At 42.2% G+C, this 25,892-nt stretch overlaps 1 protein-coding gene across 5 annotated transcripts in view; it reads right to left on the bottom strand.

Moving 5' to 3' along the window:
• The window catches only part of cacna1ia (calcium voltage-gated channel subunit alpha1 Ia), a 131,822-nt gene that overhangs the window by 16,047 nt on the left and 89,883 nt on the right, over positions 1 to 25,892 (bottom strand). The window contains exons 33-34 of one of the 5 annotated variants that reach the window (XM_078083915.1): positions 23,174 to 23,323; positions 20,090 to 20,224 (exon numbers count right to left, since the gene is read on the bottom strand). In XM_078083915.1, the coding sequence (XP_077940041.1) occupies positions 20,090 to 20,224; positions 23,174 to 23,323 (285 nt within the window). Of the gene's footprint in view, positions 1 to 20,089; positions 20,228 to 23,173; positions 23,324 to 23,770; positions 25,230 to 25,892 lie in introns of those variants that run through there. The other 4 variants (XM_040190726.2, XM_078083917.1, XM_078083916.1 and 1 more) reach the window with 4 other exon arrangements.

Genomic DNA, 25,892 nt, shown 5'->3' on the forward strand with positions numbered 1-25,892 from the left:
ATTCATTTCAGCTTTTCAAATATCTGTCATTTCAGCAAATGTATTCAAATTCCCTTCAACTTTCTGTATTTTCAGCTATTTTCAAATATTCAGTGCAGCTTTCAGCTTTTTGCATTCCAACGCATTTTCAGCAGGAAATGCCTTTTCTAGTTTCCGACTTATTCTTCTATTTCTTCCGTGGCACCTTTCAACTCCTTCACACTTTCAGCTATTAAAATCCTTCAAATATTAAAATGTTCAGCTTCTTTCCGGCTTCCGGGCTATGACTTTTCAGCTTTCTACCTCTTAAGCTTGAATTTATATAAATCAATAATCATTAATATTTTAACATGGTTTTCAAATAGAGATTGTTTTCAAATCCTCCTTCAACTTCTTCAACTTCTTCAACTTTCAAATATTTCAGCTCCGCCAATCTTTCAGCTACAGACACCATTTCAACTTTCAAATGTTGACACAGGTCTCAACTATTTTATGAAAAAAACTGCTTCTTGATATCTATTGTACTTTTTTCATAATCACTGATTATGTTTCACTAGTTCTTCGCTCCGTTTCTGACTTTTACATGAGTGTGTATTGCGTCTGCTAGAGGCGGGGCCTCGCAGGCTAGAGTGTGGGGCATCGCAGGAATCTGGTTAAAAAAATATGGAACTTCTGTCCTTGCAGCCAAAGTATACACTCTAGAGGCTTCATTTCTTCAGATTAATGAGGGTATGGTTGTGCTGATTGGATTAATGTGTTCATGGAATCCCAGAGTTTTTTAGTTTTGGCGCAAGGAGTGTTTGAGTGACACAACCTCTGCCAAAAGCCCCATAGGCTCCAATACAAATCTGCCGACATATTTCTCACAAAAATCCACAAGGTACACGTTTTGTAAACGGCCATAGGAGCCGTATTTATTACCGGACAGACATAAAAAGCACATCCACGCGTTCGGTAGAGTCTTGGGTCTCATACAAACGCCGTATTTTTTAGATAGCTGTTATAGTTTTGCGCTGGTTCTCATTTGTGTGAGGTGTGGATTCTGTGTAACTTGCTGTTCTGTGTCTGCCCTCTTGCAGCCGCACAGGTGCGGCGTTGTCGTGGTTACGAGCACTCACATGCTGCAGGGTCTGTCTGTGACTCACAGCTGCTCCTTGTGACCTGATTAGTGGAGTCACATGACGCAGCTATGCTTTCTGTCAACAGACCAATATGATAAAGACACTCGCCCCCCTCCCCCCTCCACCCTGACCTCTACTTACTGTTAATCACTCAGTCAGTCAGTATGTCTGTCTATTTCTCCTCCTCTCTCTCTCCCTCTATCTCTTCCTCACCACCCCTCCCTTCCTCACCCTCTCACCCTCCCTCCCTCTATCTACACCCCCCCACCCCACCCAATCCAATAATTTCAAAATAAAAGCCCCATGGAGGGAATTTTTACTGTAATGTTTGTGATGAGGCCTATTAATTAAAAACTTCTTAGTTTGAATAACAAACATTCTGTCTCCCAACCCCCCCTCACCCAATTCCATCATTACAAACTAAAAGCCTCAATGATTATCTGTACCTTAACCATGAAGTGGTTTCGTTGAAATACGCATTGCTCTTTCAAATACTACTATAACCACTACGAATATTACTAGTACTTCTAGTAGAACTACAACTGATACTTCTACTACCATACTACTAGTATTTCTACTGCTATTAATACAACTACTACTAATGTTATTAAAAATACTACTATGGCTAATAGTATTAGTATTCCAGCTGTTTCTACTGCTATTGATACTAAACCGACTTCTACTGCTAGTACTAATACCCAAATTACAACTAACATTACTACAAACAATTTTAAACCTCTTTTTATTCATCTCAGCTTTTGTTATTTCTGTACTTTTTAAAATTCATTTAAGCTCCTGCAACTTCTGTTTTGCAATATTTCACATTTATTTCAGCTGTTTTCATTTCTGCTTTTTCAGCAAATCTATTGAAATTCCTTTCAGCTTCTCCCATTTCTGTATTTTCAACTATTTCAAATTAATTTCAGCTTTTCTAATATCTTTTATTTCAGCAAATGTATTCAAATTCCCTTCAACTTTCTGTATTTTCAGCTATTTTCAAATATTCAGCAAATGTACTCAAATTCCCTTCAACTTTCTGTATTTTCAGCTATTTTTAAATATTCAGCAAATGTATTCAAATTCCCTTCAACTTTCTGTATTTTCAGCTATTTTTAAATATTCAGTGCAGCTTTCAGCTTTTTGCATTCCAACGCATTTTCAGCAGGAAATGCCTTTTCTAGTTTGAGTTGTGCTCGTGCGTGCGTGTGTATGCTCTTGCGCTTCCACTATAATTAGTTGGAATGCTTTAAGCATTCCAAGTATTGTTCTTCTAATCTTTATTGTTGGAATGCATTAACGATGCATTCCAAGTATTGTTCTTCGAATCTTTATTCTTCAGCTTCTTCTTCTATTTCTTCCGCGGCACCTTTCAACTCCTTCACACTTTCAGCTATTTAAACCGTTCAAATATTAAAATGTTCAGCTCCTTTCTGGCTTGAGGGCTATGACTTTTCAGCTTTCTACCTCTTATGCTTGAATTTATATAAATCAATAATCATTAATATTTTAACATGGTTTTCAAATGGAGTTTGCTTTCAAATCCTCCTAAACTTCTTCAACTTTCAGATTTTTCAGCTTCGCGAATCTTTCAGCTACAGACACCATTTCAACTCTCAAATGTTCACACAAGTCTCAACTATTTTATGAAAAAAACTGCTTCTTGATATCTATTGTACTTTTTTCATAATCACTGATTATGTTTCACTAGTTTTTCGCTCCGTTTCTGACTTTTACATGAGTGTGTATTGCGTCTGCTAGAGTGGAGAGCTCGCGGGCTAGAGGCTGAAGCAGCGCAGAAATCTGGTTAAAAAAGTATGGAACTTCTGTCCTTGCAGCCAAAGTATACACTCTAGAGGCTTCATTTCTTCAGATTAATGAGGGTATGGTTGTGCTGATTGGATTAATGTGTTCATGGAATCCCAGAGTTTTTTAGTTTTGGCGCAAGGAGTGTTTGAGTGACACAACCTCTGCCAAAAGCCCCATAGGCTCCAATACAAATCTGCCGACATATTTCTCACAAAAATCCACAAGGTACACGTTTTGTAAACGGCCATAGGAGCCGTATTTATTACCGGACAGACATAAAAACACATCCACGCGTTCGGTAGAGTCTTGGGTCTCATACAAACGCCGTATTTTTTAGATAGCTGTTATAGTTTTGCGCTGGTTCTCATTTGTTTGAGGTGTGGATTCTGTGTAACTCGCTGTCCTGTGGTCCTGTGTCTGCTCTTTTGCAGCCGCACAGGTGCGGCGTTGTCGTGGTTACGAGCACTCACACGGCTGCAAGATCTGTCTGTGGCTCACAGCTGCTCGCTCCTATGACCTGATTAGTGGAGTCACATGACGCAGCTATGCTTTCTGTCAACAGACCAATATGATAAAGACACTAGCCCCCCTCCCCCCTCCACCCTGACCTCTACTTACTGTTAATCACTCTCAGTCAGTCAGTCAGTCTAATTCTCCTCCCCTCTCCCTCTCTTCCTCACCACCATTCCCTTCCTCACCCTCTCACCCTCCCTCCCTCTATCTACACCCCCCCACCCCACCCAATCCAATAGGTGCGCCGTTGCCGTGGTTACTCGTAAACACGCTGCAGTATCTCTGTGTGTGACTCACAGCTGCTCCAATGACGTGATTAGTGGAGTCACATGACGCAGCTATGCTTTCTGTCACCAGACCAATATGATAAAGACACTAGCCCCCCCTCCCCCCTCCCCCCTGACCTCTACTTACTGTTAATCACTCTCAGTCAGTCTAATTCTCCTCCCCTCTCCCTCTCTTCCTCACCACCATTCCCTTCCTCACCCTCTCACCCTCCCTCCCTCTATCTACACCCCCCCACCCCACCCAATCCAATAGGTGCGCCGTTGCCGTGGTTACTCGTAAACACGCTGCAGTATCTCTGTGTGTGACTCACAGCTGCTCCAATGACGTGATTAGTGGAGTCACATGACGCAGCTATGCTTTCTGTCAACAGACCAATATGATAAAGACACTCGCCCCCCCTCCCCCCTCCACCCTGACCTCTTCTCACTGTTAATCACTCAGTCAGTCAGTATGTCTGTCTATTTCTCCTCCTCTCTCTCTCCCTCTATCTCTTCCTCACCACCCCTCCCTTCCTCACCCTCTCACCCTCCCTCCCTCTATCTACACCCCCCCAACCCACCCAATCCAATAATTTCAAAATAAAAGCCACATGGAGGGAATTTTTACTGTAATGTTTGTGATGAGGCCTATTAATTAAAAACTTCTTAGTTTGAATAACAAACATTCTGTCTCCCAACCCCCCCTCACCCAATTCCATCATTACAAACTAAAAGCCTGAATGATTAACTGTACCTTAACCATGAAGCGGTTTCGTTGAAATACGCATTGCTCTTTCAAATACTACTATAACCACTACGAATATTACTAGTACTTCTAGTAGAACTACAACTGATACTTCTACTACCATACTACTAGTATTTCTACTGCTATTAATACTACAACTACTACTAATGTTATTAAAAATACTACTATGGCTAATAGTATCAGTATTCCAGCTGTTTCTACTGCTATTGATACTAAACCGACTTCTACTGCTAGTACTAATACCCAAATTACAACTAACATTACTACAAACAATTTTAAACCTCTTTTTATTCATCTCAGCTTTTGTTATTTCTGTACTTTTTAAAATTCATTTAAGCTCCTGCAACTTCTGTTTTGCAATATTTCACATTTATTTCAGCTGTTTTCATTTCTGCTTTTTCAGCAAATCTATTGAAATTCCTTTCAGCTTCTCCCATTTCTGTATTTTCAACTATTTCAAATTAATTTCAGCTTTTCTAATATCTTTTATTTCAGCAAATGTATTCAAATTCCCTTCAACTTTCTGTATTTTCAGCTATTTTCAAATATTCAGCAAATGTACTCAAATTCCATTCAACTTTCTGTATTTTCAGCTATTTTTAAATATTCAGCAAATGTATTCAAATTCCCTTCAACTTTCTGTATTTTCAGCTATTTTCAAATATTCAGCAAATGTACTCAAATTCCCTTCAACTTTCTGTATTTTCAGCTATTTTTAAATATTCAGCAAATGTATTCAAATTCCCTTCAACTTTCTGTATTTTCAGCTATTTTCAAATATTCAGCAAATGTACTCAAATTCCCTTCAACTTTCTGTATTTTCAGCTATTTTTAAATATTCAGCAAATGTATTCAAATTCCCTTCACGTTTTGTAAACGGCCATAGGAGCCGTATTTATTACCGGACAGACATAAAAACACATCCACGCGTTCGGTAGAGTCTTGGGTCTCATACAAACGCCGTATTTTTTAGATAGCTGTTATAGTTTTGCGCTGGTTCTCATTTGTTTGAGGTGTGGATTCTGTGTAACTCGCTGTCCTGTGGTCCTGTGTCTGCTCTTTTGCAGCCGCACAGGTGCGGCGTTGTCGTGGTTACGAGCACTCACACGGCTGCAAGATCTGTCTGTGGCTCACAGCTGCTCGCTCCTATGACCTGATTAGTGGAGTCACATGACGCAGCTATGCTTTCTGTCAACAGACCAATATGATAAAGACACTAGCCCCCCTCCCCCCTCCACCCTGACCTCTACTTACTGTTAATCACTCTCAGTCAGTCAGTCAGTCTAATTCTCCTCCCCTCTCCCTCTCTTCCTCACCACCATTCCCTTCCTCACCCTCTCACCCTCCCTCCCTCTATCTACACCCCCCCACCCCACCCAATCCAATAGGTGCGCCGTTGCCGTGGTTACTCGTAAACACGCTGCAGTATCTCTGTGTGTGACTCACAGCTGCTCCAATGACGTGATTAGTGGAGTCACATGACGCAGCTATGCTTTCTGTCACCAGACCAATATGATAAAGACACTAGCCCCCCCTCCCCCCTCCCCCCTGACCTCTACTTACTGTTAATCACTCTCAGTCAGTCTAATTCTCCTCCCCTCTCCCTCTCTTCCTCACCACCATTCCCTTCCTCACCCTCTCACCCTCCCTCCCTCTATCTACACCCCCCCACCCCACCCAATCCAATAGGTGCGCCGTTGCCGTGGTTACTCGTAAACACGCTGCAGTATCTCTGTGTGTGACTCACAGCTGCTCCAATGACGTGATTAGTGGAGTCACATGACGCAGCTATGCTTTCTGTCAACAGACCAATATGATAAAGACACTCGCCCCCCCTCCCCCCTCCACCCTGACCTCTTCTCACTGTTAATCACTCAGTCAGTCAGTATGTCTGTCTATTTCTCCTCCTCTCTCTCTCCCTCTATCTCTTCCTCACCACCCCTCCCTTCCTCACCCTCTCACCCTCCCTCCCTCTAATCAGAATTTATATAAATCAATAATCATTAATATTTTAACATGGTTTTCAAATGGAGTTTGCTTTCAAATCCTCCTAAACTTCTTCAACTTTCAGATTTTTCAGCTTCGCAAATCTTTCAGCTACAGACACCATTTAAACTTTCAAATGTTGACACAGGTCTAAACTATTTTATGAAAAAAACTGCTTGTGGATATCTATTGTACTTTTTTCATAATCACTGATTATGTTTCACTAGTTTTTCGCTCCGTTTCTGACTTTTACATGAGTGTGTATTGCGTCTGCTACAGTGGAGAGCTCGAGGCTAGAGTGTGGGGCATCGCAGGAATCTGGTTAAAAAAATATGGAACTTCTGTCCTTGCAGCCAAAGTATACACTCTAGAGGCTTCATTTCTTCAGATTAATGAGGGTATGGTTGTGCTGATTGGATTAATGTGTTCATGGAATCCCAGAGTTTTTTAGTTTTGGCGCAAGGAGTGTTTGAGTGACACAACCTCTGCCAAAAGCCCCATAGGCTCCAATACAAATCTGCCGACATATTTCTCACAAAAATCCACAAGGTACACGTTCTGTCAACGGCCATAGGAGCCGTATTCATTACCGGACAGACATAAAAACACATCCACGCGTTCGGTAGAGTCTTGGGTCTCATACAAACGCCGTATTTTTTAGATAGCTGTTATAGTTTTGCGCTGGTTCTCATTTGTTTGAGGTGTGGATTCTGTGTAACTCGCTGTCCTGTGTCTGCACTTTTGCAGCCGCACAGGTGCGTCGTTGTCGTGGTTACGAGCACTCACACGCTGCAGGATCTGTCTGTGGCTCACAGCTGCTCCTTGTGACCTGATTAGTGGAGTCACATGACGCAGCTATGCTTTCTGTCAACAGACCAATATGATAAAGACACTCGCCCCCCCTCCCCCCTCCACACTGACCTCTACTTACTGTTAATCACTGTCAGTCAGTCAGTCAGTCTAATTCTCCTCCCCTCTCCCTCTCTTCCTCACCACCATTCCCTTCCTCACCCTCTCACCCTCCCTCCCTCTATCTACACCCCCCCACCCCACCCAATCCAATAGGTGCGCCGTTGCCGTGGTTACTCGTAAACACGCTGCAGTATCTCTGTGTGTGACTCACAGCTGCTCCAATGACGTGATTAGTGGAGTCACATGACGCAGCTATGCTTTCTGTCAACAGACCAATATGATAAAGACACTAGCCCCCCCTCCCCCCTCCCCCCTGACCTCTACTTACTGTTAATCACTCTCAGTCAGTCAGTCAGTCTAATTCTCCTCCCCTCTCCCTCTCTTCCTCACCACCATTCCCTTCCTCACCCTCTCACCCTCCCTCCCTCTATCTACACCCCCCCACCCCACCCAATGCAATAGGTGCGCCGTTGCCGTGGTTACTCGTAAACACGCTGCAGTATCTCTGTGTGTGACTCACAGCTGCTCCAATGACGTGATTAGTGGAGTCACATGACGCAGCTATGCTTTCTGTCAACAGACCAATATGATAAAGACACTCGCCCCCCCTCCCCCCTCCACCCTGACCTCTTCTAACTGTTAATCACTCAGTCAGTCAGTATGTCTGTCTATTTCTCCTCCTCTCTCTCTCCCTCTATCTCTTCCTCACCACCCCTCCCTTCCTCACCCTCTCACCCTCCCTCCCTCTATCTACACCCCCCCAACCCACCCAATCCAATAATTTCAAAATAAAAGCCACATGGAGGGAATTTTTACTGTAATGTTTGTGATGAGGCCTATTAATTAAAAACTTCTTAGTTTGAATAACAAACATTCTGTCTCCCACTACGAATATTACTCGTACTTCTAGTACTACAACTGATACTTCTACTACCATACTACTAGTATTTCTACTGCTATTAATACTACAACTACTACTAATGTTATTACAAATACGACTATGGCTAATAGTATTACAGCTGTTTCTACTGCTATTGATACTAAACCTACTATTACTGCTAGTACTACTAATACCACAATTATAACTAATACTACTACTAATATTACTACAAACAATTTTAAACAAATTTAAGCTCCTGCAACTTCTGTTTTTAGAAAATCTATTGAAATTCAGCTTCCCCACTTCCTGTATTTTCAGCAGTTCTTTAAAATAATTTCAGCTATTCTTATGCCTCTATCAACAGCAATTTTTCAATATTCATTTCTGTATTTTTTTGCAATATTTCAAATTTATTTCAGCTGTTTTCATTTCTGCTTTTTCAGCAAATCTATTGAAATTCCTTTCAGCTTCTCCCATTTCTGTATTTTCAGCAATTTCAAATTCATTTCAGCTTTTCTAATATCTATAATTTCAGCAAATGTATTCAAATTCCCTTCAACTTTCTGTATTTTCAGCTATTTTAAAAAGTTCATTTCAGCGTTCAGCTTTTTGCATTCCAACGCATTTTCAGCAGGAAATGCATTTTCTAGTTGTTGGAATGCATTGAGATGCATTCCAAGTATTGTTCTTCGAATCTTTATTCTTCAGCTTCTTCTATTTCTTCCGCGGCACCTTTCAACTCCTTCACACTTTCAGCTATTAAAACCGTTCAAATATTAAAATGTTCAGCTCCTTTCTGGCTTGAGGGCTATGACTTTTCAGCTTTCTACCTCTTATGCTTGAATTTATATAAATCAATAATCATTAATATTTTAACATGGTTTTCAAATGGAGTTTGCTTTCAAATCCTCCTAAACTTCTTCAACTTTCAGATTTTTCAGCTTCGCAAATCTTTCAGCTACAGACACCATTTAAACTTTCAAATGTTGACACAGGTCTAAACTATTTTATGAAAAAAACTGCTTGTGGATATCTATTGTACTTTTTTCATAATCACTGATTATGTTTCACTAGTTCTTCGCTCCGTTTCTGACTTTTACATGAGTGTGTATTGCGTCTGCTACAGTGGAGAGCTCGAGGCTAGAGTGTGGGGCATCGCAGGAATCTGGTTAAAAAAATATGGAACTTCTGTCCTTGCAGCCAAAGTATACACTCTAGAGGCTTCATTTCTTCAGATTAATGAGGGTATGGTTGTGCTGATTGGATTAATGTGTTCATGGAATCCCAGAGTTTTTTAGTTTTGGCGCAAGGAGTGTTTGAGTGACACAACCTCTGCCAAAAGCCCCATAGGCTCCAATACAAATCTGCCGACATATTTCTCACAAAAATCCACAAGGTACACGTTCTGTCAACGGCCATAGGAGCCGTATTCATTACCGGACAGACATAAAAGCACATCCACGCGTTCGGTAGAGTCTTGGGTCTCATACAAACGCCGTATTTTTTAGATAGCTGTTATAGTTTTGCGCTGGTTCTCATTTGTTTGAGGTGTGGATTCTGTGTAACTCGCTGTCCTGTGTCTGCACTTTTGCAGCCGCACAGGTGCGTCGTTGTCGTGGTTACGAGCACTCACACGCTGCAGGATCTGTCTGTGGCTCACAGCTGCTCCTTGTGACCTGATTAGTGGAGTCACATGACGCAGCTATGCTTTCTGTCAACAGACCAATATGATAAAGACACTAGCCCCCCTCCCCCCTCCACCCTGACCTCTACTTACTGTTAATCACTGTCAGTCAGTCAGTCAGTCTAATTCTCCTCCCCTCTCCCTCTCTTCCTCACCACCATTCCCTTCCTCACCCTCTCACCCTCCCTCCCTCTATCTACACCCCCCCACCCCACCCAATCCAATAGGTGCGCCGTTGCCGTGGTTACTCGTAAACACGCTGCAGTATCTCTGTGTGTGACTCACAGCTGCTCCAATGACGTGATTAGTGGAGTCACATGACGCAGCTATGCTTTCTGTCAACAGACCAATATGATAAAGACACTAGCCCCCCCTCCCCCCTCCCCCCTGACCTCTACTTACTGTTAATCACTGTCAGTCAGTCAGTCAGTCTAATTCTCCTCCCCTCTCCCTCTCTTCCTCACCACCATTCCCTTCCTCACCCTCTCACCCTCCCTCCCTCTATCTACACCCCCCCACCCCACCCAATCCAATAGGTGCGCCGTTGCCGTGGTTACTCGTAAACACGCTGCAGTATCTCTGTGTGTGACTCACAGCTGCTCCAATGACGTGATTAGTGGAGTCACATGACGCAGCTATGCTTTCTGTCAACAGACCAATATGATAAAGACACTAGCCCCCCCTCCCCCCTCCCCCCTGACCTCTACTTACTGTTAATCACTCTCAGTCAGTCAGTCAGTCTAATTCTCCTCCCCTCTCCCTCTCTTCCTCACCACCATTCCCTTCCTCACCCTCTCACCCTCCCTCCCTCTATCTACACCCCCCCACCCCACCCAATCCAATAGGTGCGCCGTTGCCGTGGTTACTCGTAAACACGCTGCAGTATCTCTGTGTGTGACTCACAGCTGCTCCAATGACGTGATTAGTGGAGTCACATGACGCAGCTATGCTTTCTGTCAACAGACCAATATGATAAAGACACTCGCCCCCCCTCCCCCCTCCACCCTGACCTCTTCTCACTGTTAATCACTCAGTCAGTCAGTATGTCTGTCTATTTCTCCTCCTCTCTCTCTCCCTCTATCTCTTCCTCACCACCCCTCCCTTCCTCACCCTCTCACCCTCCCTCCCTCTATCTACACCCCCCCAACCCACCCAATCCAATCATTTCAAAATAAAAGCCACATGGAGGGAATTTTTACTGTAATGTTTGTGATGAGGCCTATTAATTAAAAACTTCTTAGTTTGAATAACAAACATTCTGTCTCCCACTACGAATATTACTCGTACTTCTAGTACTACAACTGATACTTCTACTACCATACTACTAGTATTTCTACTGCTATTAATACTACAACTACTACTAATGTTATTACAAATACGACTATGGCTAATAGTATTACAGCTGTTTCTACTGCTATTGATACTAAACCTACTATTACTGCTAGTACTACTAATACCACAATTATAACTAATACTACTACTAATATTACTACAAACAATTTTAAACAAATTTAAGCTCCTGCAACTTCTGTTTTTAGAAAATCTATTGAAATTCAGCTTCCCCACTTCCTGTATTTTCAGCAGTTCTTTAAAATAATTTCAGCTATTCTTATGCCTCTATCAACAGCAATTTTTCACTATTCATTTCTGTATTTTTTTGCAATATTTCAAATTTATTTCAGCTGTTTTCATTTCTGCTTTTTCAGCAAATCTATTGAAATTCCTTTCAGCTTCTCCCATTTCTGTATTTTCAGCAATTTCAAATTCATTTCAGCTTTTCTAATATCTATAATTTCAGCAAATGTATTCAAATTCCCTTCAACTTTCTGTATTTTCAGCTATTTTAAAAAGTTCATTTCAGCTTTCAGCTTTTTGCATTCCAACGCATTTTCAGCAGGAAATGCATTTTCTAGTTGTTGGAATGCATTAACGATGCATTCCAAGTATTGTTCTTCGAATCTTTATTCTTCAACTTCATCTTCTTCTATTTCTTCCGCGGCACCTTTCAACTCCTTCACACTTTCAGCTATTAAAATCCTTCAAATATTAAAATGTTCAGCTCCTTTCTGGCTTGAGGGCTATGACTTTTCAGCTTTCTACCTCTTAAGCTTGAATTTATATAAATCAATAATCACTAATATTTAAACATGGTTTTCAAATGGAGATTGTTTTCAAATCCTCCTTAAACTTCTTCAACTTTCAGATATTTCAGATCCGCCAATCTTTCAGCTACAGACACCATTTCAACTTTCAAATGTTGACACAGGTCTCAACTATTTTATGAAAAAAACTGCTTCTTGATATCTATTGTACTTTTTTCATAATCACTGATTATGTTTCACTAGTTTTTCGCTCCGTTTCTGACTTTTACATGAGTGTGTATTGCGTCTGCTAGAGGCGGGGCCTCGCAGGCTAGAGTGTGGGGCATCGCAGAAATCTGGTTTAAAAAGTATGGAACTTCTGTCCTTGCAGCCAAAGTATACACTCTAGAGGCTTCATTTCTTCAGATTAATGAGGGTATGGTTGTGCTGATTGGATTAATGTGTTCATGGAATCCCAGAGTTTTTTAGTTTTGCCGCAAGGAGTGTTTGAGTGACACAACCTCTGCCAAAAGCCCCATAGGCTCCAATACAAATCTGCCGACATATTTCTCACAAAAATCCACAAGGTACACGTTCTGTCAACGGCCATAGGAGCCGTATTTATTACCGGACAGACATAAAAAGCACATCCACGCGTTCGGTAGAGTCTTGGGTCTCATACAAACGCCGTATTTTTTAGATAGCTGTTATAGTTTTGCGCTGGTTCTCATTTGTGTGAGGTGTGGATTCTGTGTAACTCGCTGTCCTGTGTCTGCACTTTTGCAGCCGCACAGGTGCGTCGTTGTCGTGGTTACGAGCACTCACACGCTGCAGGATCTGTCTGTGGCTCACAGCTGCTCCTTGTGACCTGATTAGTGGAGTCACATGACGCAGCTATGCTTTCTGTCAACAGACCAATATGATAAAGACACTCGCCCCCCCTCCCCCCTCCACCCTGACCTCTACTTACTGTTAATCACTGTCAGTCAGTCAGTCAGTCTAATTCTCCTCCCCTCTCCCTCTCTTCCTCACCACCATTCCCTTCCTCACCCTCTCACCCTCCCTCCCTCTATCTACACCCCCCCACCCCACCCAATCCAATAGGTGCGCCGTTGCCGTGGTTACTCGTAAACACGTTGCAGTATCTCTGTGTGACTCACAGCTGCTCCAATGACGTAATTAGTGGAGTCACATGACGCAGCTATGCTTTCTGTCAACAGACCAATATGATAAAGACACTAGCCCCCCCTCCCCCCTCCCCCCTGACCTCTACTTACTGTTAATCACTCTCAGTCAGTCAGTCAGTCTAATTCTCCTCCCCTCTCCCTCTCTTCCTCACCACCATTCCCTTCCTCACCCTCTCACCCTCCCTCCCTCTATCTACACCCCCCCACCCCACCCAATGCAATAGGTGCGCCGTTGCCGTGGTTACTCGTAAACACGCTGCAGTATCTCTGTGTGTGACTCACAGCTGCTCCAATGACGTGATTAGTGGAGTCACATGACGCAGCTATGCTTTCTGTCAACAGACCAATATGATAAAGACACTCGCCCCCCCTCCCCCCTCCACCCTGACCTCTTCTCACTGTTAATCACTCAGTCAGTCAGTATGTCTGTCTATTTCTCCTCCTCTCTCTCTCCCTCTATCTCTTCCTCACCACCCCTCCCTTCCTCACCCTCTCACCCTCCCTCCCTCTATCTACACCCCCCCAACCCACCCAATCCAATAATTTCAAAATAAAAGCCACATGGAGGGAATTTTTACTGTAATGTTTGTGATGAGGCCTATTAATTAAAAACTTCTTAGTTTGAATAACAAACATTCTGTCTCCCACTACGAATATTACTCGTACTTCTAGTACTACAACTGATACTTCTACTACCATACTACTAGTATTTCTACTGCTATTAATACTACAACTACTACTAATGTTATTACAAATACGACTATGGCTAATAGTATTACAGCTGTTTCTACTGCTATTGATACTAAACCTACTATTACTGCTAGTACTACTAATACCACAATTATAACTAATACTACTACTAATATTACTACAAACAATTTTAAACAAATTTAAGCTCCTGCAACTTCTGTTTTTAGAAAATCTATTGAAATTCAGCTTCCCCACTTCCTGTATTTTCAGCAGTTCTTTAAAATAATTTCAGCTATTCTTATGCCTCTATCAACAGCAATTTTTCAATATTCATTTCTGTATTTTTTTGCAATATTTCAAATTTATTTCAGCTGTTTTCATTTCTGCTTTTTCAGCAAATCTATTGAAATTCCTTTCAGCTTCTCCCATTTCTGTATTTTCAGCAATTTCAAATTCATTTCAGCTTTTCTAATATCTATAATTTCAGCAAATGTATTCAAATTCCCTTCAACTTTCTGTATTTTCAGCTATTTTAAAAAGTTCATTTCAGCTTTCAGCTTTTTGCATTCCAACGCATTTTCAGCAGGAAATGCCTTTTCTATTTTAAAAAGTTCATTTCAGCTTTCAGCTTTTTGCATTCCAACGCATTTTCAGCAGGAAATGCCTTTTCTAGTTCCGACTTATTCCTCTATTTCTTCCGCCGCACCTTTCAACTCCTTCATACTTTCAGCTATTAAAACCATTCAAATATTAAAATGTTCAGCTTCTTTCTGGCTTGGGGGCTATGACTTTTCAGCTTTCTACCTCTTAAGCTTGAATTTATATAAATCAATAATCATTAATATTTTAACATGGTTTTCAAATGGAGTTTGTATTCAAATCCTCTTCAACTTCTTCAACTTTCAGATTTTTCAGCTTCGCCAATCTTTCAGCTACAGACACCATTTCAACTCTCAAATGTTCACACAAGTCTCAACTATTTTATGAAAAAAACTGCTTCTTGATATCTATTGTACTTTTTTCATAATCACTGATTATGTTTCACTAGTTCTTCGCTCCGTTTCTGACTTTTACATGAGTGTGTATTGCGTCTGCTAGAGGCGGGGCCTCGACGGCTAGAGTGTGGGGCAGCGCGAAAATCTGGTTAAAAAAATATGGAACTTCTGTCCTTACAGCCAAAGTATACACTCTAGAGGCTTCATTTCTTCAGATTAATGAGGGTATGGTTGTGCTGATTGGATTAATGTGTTCATGGAATCCCAGAGTTTTTTAGTTTTGGCGCAAGGAGTGTTTGAGTGACACAACCTCTGGCAAAAGCCCCATAGGCTCCAATACAAATCTGCCGACATATTTCTCACAAAAATCCACAAGGTACACGTTCTGTCAACGGCCATAGGAGCCGTATTTATTACCGGACAGACATAAAACACACATCCACGCGTTCGGTAGAGTCTTGGGTCTCATACAAACGCCGTATTTTTTAGATAGCTGTTATAGTTTTGCGCTGGTTCCCATTTGTCTGAGGTGTGGATTCTGTGTAACTTGCTGCCATGTCTCTGTCTTTTGCAGCAGATCGTTAATGATCACAGGTGCGGCGTTGTCGTGGTTACGAGCACTCACACGCTGCAGGATCTCTGTCTGTGGCTCACAGCTGCTTATATGACCTGATTAGTGGAGTCACATGACGCAGCTATGCTTTCTGTCAACAGACCAATATGATAAAGACACTGGCCCCCCCTCCCCCCTCCACCCTGACGTCTTCTCACTGTTAATCACTCTCAGTCAGTCAGTCTGTCTAATTCTCCTCCCCTCTCCCTCTCTCTCTTCCTCACCACCATTCCCTTCCTCACCCCCTCACCCTCCCTCCCTCTATCTACACCCCCCCACCCCACCCAATCCAATAGGTGCGCCGTTGTCGTGGTTACTCGCTCACACGCTGCAGGATCTCTGTCTGTGGCTCACAGCTGCTCCTTGTGACCTGATTAGTGGAGTCACATGACGCAGCTATGCTTTCTGTCAACAGACCAATATGATAAAGACACTCGCCCCCCCTCCCCCCCCCACCCTGACCTCTTCTCACTGTTAATCACTCAGTCAGTCAGTATGTCTAATTTTCCTCCCCTCTCCCTCTCTATCTCTTCGTCACCACCATTCCCTTCCTCACCCTCTCACCCTCCCTCCCTCTATCTACACCCCCCCACCCCACCCAATCCAATAATTTCAAAATAAAAGCCCCATGGAGGGAATTTTTACTGTAATGTCTGTGATGAGGCCTATTAATTAAAAACTTTTAAGTGTGAATAACAAACATTCTGTCTCCCACTACGAATATTACTCGTACTTCTAGTACTACAACTGATACTTCTACTACCATACTGCTAGTATTTCTACTGCTATTAATACTACAACTACTACTAATGTTATTACAAATACTACTATGGCTAATAGTATCAGTATTCCAGCTGTTTCTACTGCTATTGATACTAAACCGACTTCTACTGCTAGTACTAATACCCAAATTACGACTAACATTACTACAAACAATTTTAAACCTCTTTTTATTCATCTCAGCTTTTGTTATTTCTGTACTTTTTAAAATTCATTTAAGCTCCTGCAACTTCTGTTTTGCAATATTTCACATTTATTTCAGCTGTTTTCATTTCTGCTTTTTCAGCAAATCTATTGAAATTCCTTTCAGCTTCTCCCATTTCTGTATTTTCAGCTATTTAAAATTAATTTCAGCTTTTCTAATATCTTTTATTTCAGCAAATGTATTCAAATTCCCTTCGAGTTTCTGTATTTTCAGCTATTTTTAAATATTCAGCAAATGTACTCAAATTCCCTTCAACTTTCTGTATTTTCAGCTATTTTTAAATATTCAGCAAATGTATTCAACTTCCCTTCAACTTTCTGTATTTTCAGCTATTTTTAAATATTCAGTGCAGCTTTCAGCTTTTTGCATTCCAACGCATTTTCAGCAGGAAATGCCTTTTCTAGTTTTTCTTCTATTTCTTCCGCGCCGCCTTTCAACTCCTTCACACTTTCAGCTATTAAAACCATTCAAATATTAAATTATTCAGCTCCTTCAGGAGAGGGGTGCTATGACTTTTCAGCTTTTTAGCTCTTAAGCTTGAATTTATATAAATCTATAATCGTTAATATTTTAACATGGTTTTCCAATGGAGATCGTTTTTCAAATCCTCTTAAACTTCTTCAACTTTCAGATTCTTCAGCTTCGCCAATCTTTCAGCTACAGACATCATTTCAACTTTCAAATGTTGACACAAGTCTCAACTATTTTATGAAAAAAACTGCTTCTTGATATCTATTGTACTTTTTTCATAATCACTGATTATGTTTCACTAGTTCTTCGCTCCGTTTCTGACTTTTACATGAGTGTGTATTGCGTCTGCTAGAGTGGAGAGCTCGAGGCTAGAGTGTGGGGCATCGCAGAAATCTGGTTAAAAAAATATGGAACTTCTGTCCTTGCAGCCAAAGTATACACTCTAGAGGCTTCATTTCTTCAGATTAATGAGGGTATGGTTGTGCTGATTGGATTAATGTGTTCATGGAATCCCAGAGTTTTTTAGTTTTGGCGCAAGGAGTGTTTAAGTGACACAACCTCTGCCAAAAGCCCCATAGGCTCCAATACAAATCTGCCGACATATTTCTCACAAAAATCCACAAGGTACACGTTTTGTAAACGGCCATAGGAGCCGTATTTATTACCGGACAGACATAAAAACACATCCACGCGTTCGGTAGAGTCTTGGGTCTCATACAAACGCCGTATTTTTTAGATAGCTGTTATAGTTTTGCGCTGGTTCTCATTTGTTTGAGGTGTGGATTCTGTGTAACTTGCTGCCATGTCTCTGTCTTTTGCAGCCGCTCGTTAATGAGCACAGGTGCGCCGTTGTCGTGGTTACGAGCACTCACACGCTGCAGGATCTGTCTGTGACTCACAGCTGCTTATATGACCTGATTAGTGGAGTCACATGACGCAGCTATGCTTTCTGTCAACAGACCAATATGATAAAGACACTCGCCCCCCCTCCCCCCTCCACCCTGACCTCTTCTCACTGTTAATCAGCCAGTCTGTCTGTCTATTTCTCCTCCTCTCTCTCTCCCTCTATCTCTTCCTGACAACCCCTCCATTCCTCACCCTCTCACCCTCCCTCCCTCTATCTACACCCCCCACCCCACCCAATCCAATAATTTCAAAATAAAAGCCCCATGGAGGGAATTTTTACTGTAATGTCTGTGATGAGGCCTATTAATTAAAAACTTTTAACTGTAAATAACAAACATTCTGTCTCCCACTACGAATATTACTCGTACTTCTAAGTACTACAACTGATACTTCTACTACCATACTACTAGTATTTCTACTGCTATTAATACTACAACTACTACTAATGTTATTACAAATACTACTATGGCTAATAGTATTCCAGCTGTTTCTACTGCTATTGATACTAAACCTACCATTACTGCTTATACTGCTAGTACTACTAACACCACAATTATAACTAATACTACTACTAATATTACTACAAACAATTTTAAACAAATTTAAGCTCCTGCAACTTCTGTTTTTAGAAAATCTATTGAAATTCAGCTTCCCCACTTCCTGTATTTTCAGCAGTTCTTTAAAATAATTTCAGCTATTCTTATGCCTCTATCAACAGCAATTTTTTAATATTCATTTCTGTATTTTTTTGCAATATTTCAAATGTATTTCAGCTGTTTTCATTTCTGCTTTTTCAGCAAATCTATTGAAATTCCTTTCAGCTTCTCCCATTTCTGTATTTTCAGCAATTTCAAATTCATTTCAGCTTTTCAGCAAATGTATTCAAATTCCCTTCAACTTTCTGTATTTTCAGCTATTTTTAAATATTCAGTGCAGCGTTCAGCTTTTTGCATTCCAACGCATTTTCAGCAGGAAATGCCTTTTCTAGTTGTGTGTTATTGTACCTCAGAGTCATTCAGTCGTGGCCCCTGAACGGCCCACTTTCAAACAGGCAGTCAGCCACACCTATACAAGCCTCACACACACACACACACACACACACACACACACACACACACACACACACACGCACACACACACACATACACACACATAGACTCTTACTTCACAAATAGTTTTGGACAAATAAAATCCCGTAACTCACCTTCTGCTTTATCTTCCCCCTCGCCCCCCCGCCCACCCTTCTAATGAGCAGTGTTTCTCAGGCACGCTTGAGGCTAGCAGGCTTATCTGGCTATCCAGAACCAAGGAGCATTACCCCATTACAGCTGAGGATATCTAGGAGGGACGGACGGTAAGGGATGGAGATACAAGGTCTAGAGGGAGGTGCAGGGAAGGTGTGCAATTACCCGTGAGGTAGCACTGAGAAAGGACGAGCATGAAAGATAAAATCGAAAAGGGGGGGAGAGCGAGTGCAGGAGAGACACCCAGGACTGCAACTAGGAACGGGCTAGTTTTATTCATGAGGGGAGACTGTGGATTCTTCAAAGACAAGATAGTTTTCAGTGATACGCAGAGAGGAAGAGATAAGGTTCCTGTAATTCACGAGAGAGCCCGCAGCAAAGGCAGGAAAAATATTTGTGAAGGGCTATTTGTTTTGTGTTAAAATGGATGGAAAAAAATTACCACTTTTTTGTGCTCCTCCTCCTCAGGGACTCTGACCACGTTGCTGATCAAGATAGCGGGCACACCAGAAGTAAACCACGGTGAATGTGTGGTTCGATGGGGTTTTATTTTTCTCATTTTCTTGTAAATTAGACGAGCAGGTATACAGCCCGCCTGTAGTTACCCCGCGGCAGACAATAAAGCAGATCGTTATTTGATAGTTATTACTGCGATGATGATCATTTCATTAGGATTCCTATCTGAGCAGCACGAATAGAGGAGAACAAATATTGGTTGAAGCTAAGATCCTTGCAGAAGGCACAGCGTGACCACCAATCAAAGCCCGGCTGTCACTTTTTTTTGGTATGAATTTTAATTTCCTCACACAGATGAAAAACAGCCTTTTTCATTTAACATTTACAGCAATTTTTTTATTAATGTGCACTATCCCTTATCAAATAAACCAATAAATAAACACTGTTTCTCATTTTGGCCTCACAGAAAACGAGCCGTCTCCGTGATAACGGCATCGATGCGTTTCGCACTCAACGTTTTTTTTCAAGCAGTGGAATCTCACACCCACCTTCCCCTCTCGCGCCAGCAGCTGGTAGGCAGTGTGTTCGTCCAGGCTGAGGTCGTCCGGCAGAGCGGGGGACGAAGACTTGTCCGACAGTTGCTCCGACTTCAGCGACGCCTGCTCTATCTCCGCCATCCTGATCTGCTACGAAAACGCACCTCCGTCACTCATCTCTTAACAACAGCACGGGGTCGCCAGTGGGGACAGCCAACTGGTTATTGGGTTAATGAGTGGTCAACACATTGCATGGTTTATTCTATGGTACACAACCACCTTGGCTGCATAGATAACACATTTCTACAGGATCACACACGACGTGAGCTACACAGACAAGATTGGGTAAAAAAAAACCTCTTGGGTAAAAGTTTCGATACGCTTCACCAGATGTTGACATGTGGGCAAAAAGCTGTGGCCGCTGTCTGTAAAGAGAGCAATGGGGGGAGAGGTTTCAAGAAGCAACGACATTACCCAGTCGTGCTTATTGAACAAAATAGGTGAAAAGAGAGGCTGAAAGAGAGGTCAAAGGGCATATGTGCATTGCAGCAAGTAAAAATGTATGTTGTCTCTGCATGTTGTGTAAGCAGGAGTGAATAAATGATATATTTCCCCATCCAGAGTGCTGTGAAGCAGCAGCAGAATCTCATCATTTTGCCCTTATAGCAAACGGAGTCTGATTAATTCATAACAAACACAGAATAATTACACCAGCTGTTGAAACCTCTCTCTCTTTTATCTTTCATCAGGTAACTCAGCTCACAATGGCTACCGAATTGGTTTTAAATTAACGCTACAAGAGCCTCCCGAGGGCGAGAGTTTCCCGGCTGACGCTCTTCTCTGACTTACCGTGGCAGCACAATTTCAAAACATGCGCACACAGTGAGCCGGAGTGGAACTCAGGGTTCTGAAGGCGTCACAGAGGAGCTCAATAACCGTTTCTTTAACCAGACACAGCAATGAAAAGCCAGAGAGCATTTAAGAAGGGCCCAATGAAATCCAATGGAGTGAGGCCTGTTAGCGATTTCTTAACACGTAACCCGTAAGAAGGACAAAGAGGATCATAGAGAATGATCCAGAGCCAATGCGTAGCCGTAAATGATCATTGCACATGGCGGGAGGGAGAAAGAGAGGAAGGGGGAGGGAGAGAGAGAGAGAGAGAGACAGAGAGAGGTGAGGTGGAATGAGGCGAGGAAGCAAAGCATATGCATTGCATTGAAACTCATTCATTTAAGGGAGCACTTTGGAGTTTTTACGCATTCCCTCCGTATATCGGCCGTCCCTAATGCTGTTATTTGACCGTGACATATCTGCTGATTTGCTCCAGCTCTCAAAAATGGGCTGTAAATAGCTTCAAAAAACGGTCCATGTGAGTCATCGACTGGTTCATCAGCAGGTAATGGAAACTACAGCCTTCCTTGTGTGTATTTCTTTCTGTTTACCAGACTCCTGGTACAACAAAAAAAAGCCCCAGCGGTACAGGAGGAGCTGCTACACAGGTGCTTTCGAGGTAAGCAGACTTTTTGAAAACCATTCAAAAATGTCCACCCCAGTCTTGCAGCATTGCAGGGGAAATAAAAATAAGCAGTGAAAAAATAATCATGACTGAAATCTCATGAGCACATTGCAAGATTCCAGTGTGGACATTGTAAAGCGTGGGCCATAATTCATGTAAAACACAGGAAACACCGCCGGAAACCACAGCAGCCGGACGATTGTTTACAACACACAGGCCGGCCTCCTGCTGTCCACCACAGGTGTTGTGTTACAACTTTTGGGAGAAATTCAATGGTTCAGTCATAGTTGCATGAATATAATAATGTTTTCTGTCAAATGCGCAATGGTGAGAAGCAGAAACTCGGTGTCCTTGCTTCCCCTTTAGACACAAAGCCATCCTACAGAACTCGGCGGTGAAAGACGCACCCACACCGGCTGTTCACATCCAAACAAACAACATGCAACTCTGATGGTTGAAGGACATTTAGAAATGAATGACAACAGTAAAGCGTTAGATACAATACATTGGAGATAGATGGAGGGAAAGCCAGAGGGGCGGAGGGACTGATGTATGTAAAAGCATCTGCAGACAGGCAGACAGCAGGGCCGACAGGTGAGGAGGTGTAGAGCCCAGTTATTGCTTCTCCTGAGCTGAACCACTGCGCTTTGTCATCGACAACACTGGCACAGGATTCACTACGACTGTGAGTGCGTTTTAATGCGGGATCTCCGGAGTACAAAACACACTCAAAATGCAAGCACAAGTAAAAAAGAGTGCGTGCATATCGGCATGCATATCAGGAATGGTTGCATGTGTGTACGCGTGCAAACGGGCCTCATTAATCCACATTTCTGCAGTTATGGAATCAATTGAGGGCTGAAATCCTGTGTCATACTGTTAAATAATAGAACATACATTAGTCGACGAGCTTTAAAAAGAATTTTCTTCAGCAACTCTTCCTATTCAAACTGATTTCTGCGATAAATGAAGCCCTCTGCTTGTCTGTTTCTATGAAAGTACGTGCAAATGCATGCCAACACGTGCTTCCCTATTACAAATGTGCATGCACATAATCAGCTCCCTGGACATCATGGTTTTGTGTGCGTGTGAGTCTGTGTGTTCTGGGTTTCAGGACTTGGATAGTAATAGATTCCGCACAACGGAATAGATATAGTGCACACTATATGTTTTCTTATACTGTCTTCTGCATATTTTATGTGTGCTAAGGGAGGTACAGTATGAGTCCTTCAGTCGTATTTCTCAGTTTCTATATCCACAACTGTTTGGGGCTTGCATGCAGGGTGAATGCATTTCCTCAAGAGCATTTTCATCAAAGCCCTTCGGCCCTGTTTACCAAGCATCACAGAGCGGTGAATAAGTCCTGACGGACTCAAGACTTCTCTAAATGACCTATATTTTGGTTCTACTTTCATAAATCAAGATTTGTAAATGTTACTCATCTTTGCAATTATCTATGTCCACAACTGTGGGTGTTACATCCCATTATGGCCTCTCATATGTGTGAGTACATGAATGCGTATGCATTATCTATTTACGTATACTCATGTATATGAATGTATGTGTATTCATGGTCGTACCTCGTGCGGATGACCCTTGCAATTTCTGCAGAGGGGTGGAGGAGAAGCATAGTGGTGGAAAACAGAACCGGAGAGGTTGTCGATCATCAGCATCTCCCCCTCCAGTGTATCCTTGATTAGAAGGGAGACGCTGTCCAGCCATTGGCTCTCCTGGAACACGTTCACACACACACGCACGCACAACCACGCACACACACACACCACGACAGACATACACACGGACGCACACGAGACGCAGGCCAGCAGACCAGTATTGCACGCAGGTGCAAACATGTGCACATGCGGACATGCGAGGACAGAGAACACGCAGGGAAATGCATAAACCAAAGTAAGGGTTATACAAACGTCAGGTGTACACAGAGGTATGCTGTTAAACTCAATGTACTCACACAAAAACTGTACAAAACTGTACACGCCCACACGTGTGCACATTTGACCCTCATCCATGTCAATTTTACAGCCTTTGGCCTTTATTCATTCTTCCATAAAAAAAAGAAAAACACCTGAAACACGCTCTCATACTGTATTGGCCTTTAGGGGCTAAACACAATTAGCTTTTGGTATAAGGATCTTCAATAATATGACTCCACACCCACATTAGCCAAGTAACTTTATTATAATTGCATCATCAAAGCCGTGAGCCCCGAGAGCGGTGCTAAGGTACTATCACCTTAATTAGGCTGTTCAATACCGTGTTGAAACAATTAAAGATTTTAGCATTGGCTTTGTGCTCTGGGTATTATTACGTTTAAAGTAATTCAGACTGAGTCACTCAGAGCTTTTTCTGAGACTTACATGATTCCTCATTGCTGGAATCTCATCTGCCAGATTGTTTTTTCCCAGAAACCGATTCGGTAGGAAAAGGAAACTTGTTATATAATCGATTTCGGTGTTTTCTGGCAGGTATCTGGTATTTCACAATGAATTAAATCTATTTTGCTTGACTGGAGCACATTCATAACAGCCAGAATAACCGTGTTATATCAGCACAAGTATCCCAAAATCTACTCTGAAACAAGGTCACTCCTCTTCAAACCCCACACAACGTATTTTTACAACAATGCTTATCGGACTATTCTTGGATATCTTACGCAAAACCACTTTTCTGACTCAAGCGGTTACGCTGCAGTCACTCGTGGCTCCTGGATCAAGAGATCGGCTGCTGCACTATAAATACGGCCAAACGATGCTGGTTTATGAAACAGTGTTCTAGTGCCGCATTTTGGCAGGAATAAAAAACACAGAAAAAAAACGTCAGTAAAGCTGACTGCTGAAAAAACAGACGGTCCCGAGATAATCCATTCCGTGTAGGTGGAGAGCTTGATGAAAAACACGTTTGATGGACTGCGGTGGCCTCCATTAATAACTGTATTAGTGGGCAACAATGGGGCACGTCTACTGGGAATGGAAGTTGAGCGCGAGAGCTGAAATTAATTACTCCGTCTATCTGACCGTCTCCGGCGCAGCTATTATCTCTCCCCCCTTCACTTCCTTCCTCCCCCACTGCGCGCGTCCACTTCTCACAGTGTCGCCTCGCTTTGCAATATGTCGCTGGTGTTTCACCACAGAGAATCACTTCAACGGCACATTGTGGAATGTCCTCCTGGATTCTCCTCCAACCTAAATCTCACAGCATGGATGACTGAGAAATCCAAGAGGTATGTTTCTAATACAACGTCTCAATGAAAATAATTTGTATTTGTTCAGTGTAGCGTCCGATAACATGAGTATCTCAAAATATTTAGGCACCATAGGAGAAGACGTCACTCGAGAGAGACCGAGAATGAGGTAGAGAGACAGAGACAGAGATAGAGAGAGAGAGAGAGAGGGGGGGGGTTGATGCCGGTGAGTTCTCGCTGGTCTGCGCTAAGTTTCTTTGTCACGCTGAGTTAAAAATGACTCCACTCTGCCGACTTTAGCTGTGCGAAGGTGAGAGGCTCTGTGTGGCAGCCGGTGAGTCATCTGTACGCGGGCCTCTGGGCGGGCACGCGAGACGACCAGCGGAGACGCCGTAAGGGTTTGTGCCCTCAGAATGCCAGTAGAAATGAGGGACCATCTACTCACACGCAAACACACACACACACACAAACACACACAATGTGCAGGTGTACCAAAAGCCTTTTTTTATATATATATATATATATATATATATATATATATATATATATATATATATAACATCTGAATGTGAGCACTGACACCTTAGTGAAGCTGGAGTGTAAACTTCATTGAGAAAGCGATTCAAGTTGTTCGTCCCTCTTTGCTGTCGACACGGGTTGCCATGACAACAGTGGAGCGCACACATGTACTTGGGATTGAAAAATACGGCCCAGCTTTGACGTTCATCTGCCTAATATCCATTTGTTAATTTGCTAATATCCACCCATTTGCTTGCTGTTTCGAAATTGCCTTTAATTCCAGCCTAATGTTTTAACATTCATATTACGCTACTATATTACAATTATCCAATGCTGAAATTAGGCAAAACTTAGTGTCTCTTTCTCTGCCTTTTTCGGTATTTCTTTTTTGCTCTCTATGTGTAAATGTTTAACCTTCCTTCTCACAAAATGTGTCAAAGAAAATGAACAAAAGTAAAACCCATTATTTAAAGAGATGAGTCGGTCCATTTCCCAATAGGAAGCACAGTAATGATTCACAGAACCTGCATAGCAGTTACTGCCATATTGTTTATCCCTTTTGTATTCGTCCAGTTTCTGAA

This window comes from Gasterosteus aculeatus, chromosome 11 (genome assembly GCF_964276395.1).
Source record: "Gasterosteus aculeatus chromosome 11, fGasAcu3.hap1.1, whole genome shotgun sequence".
Classification (NCBI taxonomy): Eukaryota; Metazoa; Chordata; class Actinopteri; order Perciformes; family Gasterosteidae; genus Gasterosteus; species Gasterosteus aculeatus.